Raw genomic sequence first — 3,367 nt, forward strand, 5'->3', positions numbered from 1 at the left:
TTTACACTCAAAAGGCAGATGTACTTGAATGCAATAGTTTCCATGAAAAAAAAATCAGTATGCTATACTCTGAAAAGTCAAAGATTGAAAAGTACTTTGGGGATGTTTAGTGTCCCTCTCTGAGGCTGCTTGAGTGACAGGAACATACAGTAGCAATAGGGAACATTTCAAGTCTCTTTCAGCTGGACAGGGACTCAGCACATCCAGTGAATGTGAACGATTTCCAAAGTCATATTTCCTCCCTCTGTTCCGATCCATTTCCATCTATCATTTTTCAACAATTTGGCAAGATCCAACAGACGCAGCAGCAATGTTTTGATTATACAGTGACAACACATGATGAAGAAGTCAATATGCTTACAATCTTCTTCTTTTTTTTTCTTTTTTTTTTTTTTTACAGAGGGAACACAAGAAAGCCAGAAAACGTTGAGTATTGCCATCCACCAACTAGGTTTCCCTTCTCCAGCTTTAAGTAGACTTTGTCCTCTTTTTCTAGATAGAGAAGAACTCCATTGGTGGCTGCCTCACGCGTTACATCTTTGTCACCCGCAAAGGCAGAGATGACCGGTTTCCCATTCAACATCAAGTTTACCTGGACAACAGAAATAACAATTAGCGATGGTAAAGCAAAGGGAATATAGTTTATGTTTTATTTGTAGCACCTTAACTTGGCCTCTTGTGCAAATAAAACAGGGTTAAACTCGCCGTACTCGTACTAAGGAGAGCTTACTGGATAAAAAGGAAGGGGTTTCAGGTTGATCTGCGTATTACAATGAAGCATTTATTCTTCATTTATTATTCACATTGCTAAGTGCCTCAGTTCTGTAGCGGTCTCCTGAACGGAGGCAGCTGTTTCTATAGTGAGTCTGGCGGTGTGGGAGCAAGCCGTGTAAATTCAATCACTGCACTCTGATGTCAATCAAACAACAATCAAAAAGTTGACCCCATGACACACTTAGAATGAGAGTCTCCTCGTTTTCATAATGAAGAGAAGCTGCATGAAGAAATGTATTTGAAAAAGTAATACATAAATAATGTTTGGGGGAATACAAAGGGAAGAAAATGTTAAGGTAAAATAACAACTAACTTACTAGTTAACTTGGGGAAGAGATCAAATGTTTTTTCAGAAGTGACTTCGACGATGTCACTTTTTATCCTCTTGTATACTGATTTTAACTTTAAACTTTAAAAGAATTAAATACAAAAATGATGAACAAAATTAAAATGTAAAGGTCATGGTTAGGGCATATCATCTAAAATCGTTTTTGCCTTGCCTCTTTTAGTTATGAATTGAGTTGTTCCAATGCTTTTATACTATATTATAAAAACAAAAACACATAAGGTTCGACCCCATCCCCACACCAATCACTTTTGTACAGTCCCTAAAGAAGACATTTAGTCCCACTCCAAATAAAACACATTTACAACCTAATCAGTTGCACAGCTCTGTGAAATAAACAAAAAGAATACCTGTATGGTTTGGCTCTGGTACACTTTAATAACATGGAAGTTAAAACTGTAGATTCCTTTTCTTGGGGACAAAAATACTGATTCAAATGTGAAGTAGTTTCCTATATTCACAAGAACCTAAGAGAGAGGGAGAAAATAAAAGACATTGTGACAATGGACTTTACATAGCCAGCACTTCAACAAAGGCTTTCATTTCAACAAAGCTTTAGGATTTAATAATGCACTCAAGATTCACTGTTGTGGCTACGAGGCTGCTCAGACATGAACTCAATGCAACACACTTTCTTCTCAATGGATCTTAACCCAGCACTAAACTATTCCATTTACACAAGAAACCAAAAATGATGCTTGAGGACATTTCCCAGAGACAAATCACAGTTTGGGGCAACGACAGGCTTTTCCCGCCACACTTACCCTGATGAGACAGTGCCTGAAAAGAAGCTTACTCGACATTGCTTCTTCATGTGATGCAAACAGAATAACCTAATGAGAGTTGATAAATTAACAAATATCAGTCAGCATAGCAGTTAACCCTCTCTCCTGAAAAGGCTGTAAGCATCATACAGTCGTATTAGATATGCAGTCTTCAGATGAAAGAGAAAATTAACTTTGGGTCTAGGTGGATGGAGACAGCAGGAGCTCCTCTGCACCGGCAAGGTCTCAAACGCACCTGTCATTAAAGGCACCCCTGCAGCCTCAGCCACTGGCCTTTGACCAGCGTTGCTTAACAGCATGCATGTGATCCACACCAATCTGATCCCTTGCGGTGTGTTGACAGAAAAACATCACGTTATATCATTGAAATGAGAGGGCAGAGGATCAGCTGAGTGGTGTTATCACAAACACCTCTCCCTGCCCACCAGTGCATGACTAATCTCGCTTGTGTGTTGTTTTTGTTGTATGCTTCTTGGGTGGATTATGTAGCCTAGGTGAGGGTGTGCGCGTATGCGAGCGCGTGCGTGGCGCTGTAGCTTGAGGCGAAGTGATGAGTGCGTGTGCGGGCTCTGCAGGATGCCCGTGCCCCAACATAATCCAGTCACTTTTCAAGCCTGCCTGCGTGTGATATGCGCGCCCGTACAGAAGCCACATGCCAACTGCTGCTAGCCTCAAACTAAACTCTGGGGTGCAGCTACACTTACTGCAATGGCACTTTAATGTTCTGCCTCTGAAGTAGAAAACTGAGCTCATGGACGAAGCTTTATCTGGAGAAAAGAAAGGAGTGTAACAGAAAGGAAAATACTTCCAGGTTTTGATTGGAAATATGAATCGCAAAGTGTGATTAAAAGCGAATTTGACCACTTTTTTGACATTGTTAGTGTTCAATAAAATTCGTCTTAACCTGGTCGAAGTAGATTATTCTCGTTTTGTTGCTCATCTCCGACGGTTCGTGGTTGTTGCTCCGGACTGCAGAGAAAGCCACCTTGGAGTTGGCGGCGCGCACCGAGATGCCGAGCGGAGAGGAAGAAGCCTTCCAGTCCGTGGTCGGGTTAGAGTCGCAGACCACGAGACATTTCCCCTCCAGGACAATAGGCTCCGTGTCATTCTGAGCTCTCGCCACCTCAGAGATCACAGTCCAGCTGAGCATCAGTATGAGGGAGTTCACCATGGCTCGCTCTCTCTCTCTCTCCCTCTCCCTGTATGTGTGTGTATGTGCGTGTGTGTGACAGCTGTGGCAGCGCCGATTCGAAAAGAAAGACCGTCTCCTGCACCACACAAGTTTCCGAGTCCCTCCGCTGGTCTCCCCCGCCGCAGACGCGTCTGACGCTGTGAATTCTCTTATTGGATCCAGGTGTGTGCCATATCCGAGGGAGTCCGCACTAAAAAAACAATCCGTATTAAGTCTTAACCCTCATCAAACACCCGGGAAACAGAGAGATCACCGATTGTTGTCTCATTT

At 42.6% G+C, this 3,367-nt stretch overlaps 1 protein-coding gene across 1 annotated transcript; it reads right to left on the bottom strand.

Annotated features, from left to right (window-relative positions):
- Positions 1-394: 394 nt before the first annotated feature.
- Positions 395-3,076, bottom strand: cbln4 (cerebellin 4 precursor; the record flags this gene model as incomplete). The annotated part of the gene is made up of 3 exons (XM_083920169.1): positions 395-592; positions 1,471-1,587; positions 2,810-3,076. The coding sequence occupies 3 exons, from the start codon at positions 3,074-3,076 to the stop codon at positions 395-397; spliced, it is 582 nt and encodes a 193-aa protein (XP_083776295.1).
- Between the last annotated feature and the right edge of the window lie 291 nt (positions 3,077-3,367).

The sequence above is a fragment of the Echiichthys vipera genome (genome assembly GCF_963691815.1).
Source record: "Echiichthys vipera genome assembly, chromosome: 9".
NCBI lineage: Eukaryota > Metazoa > Chordata > Actinopteri > Perciformes > Trachinidae > Echiichthys > Echiichthys vipera.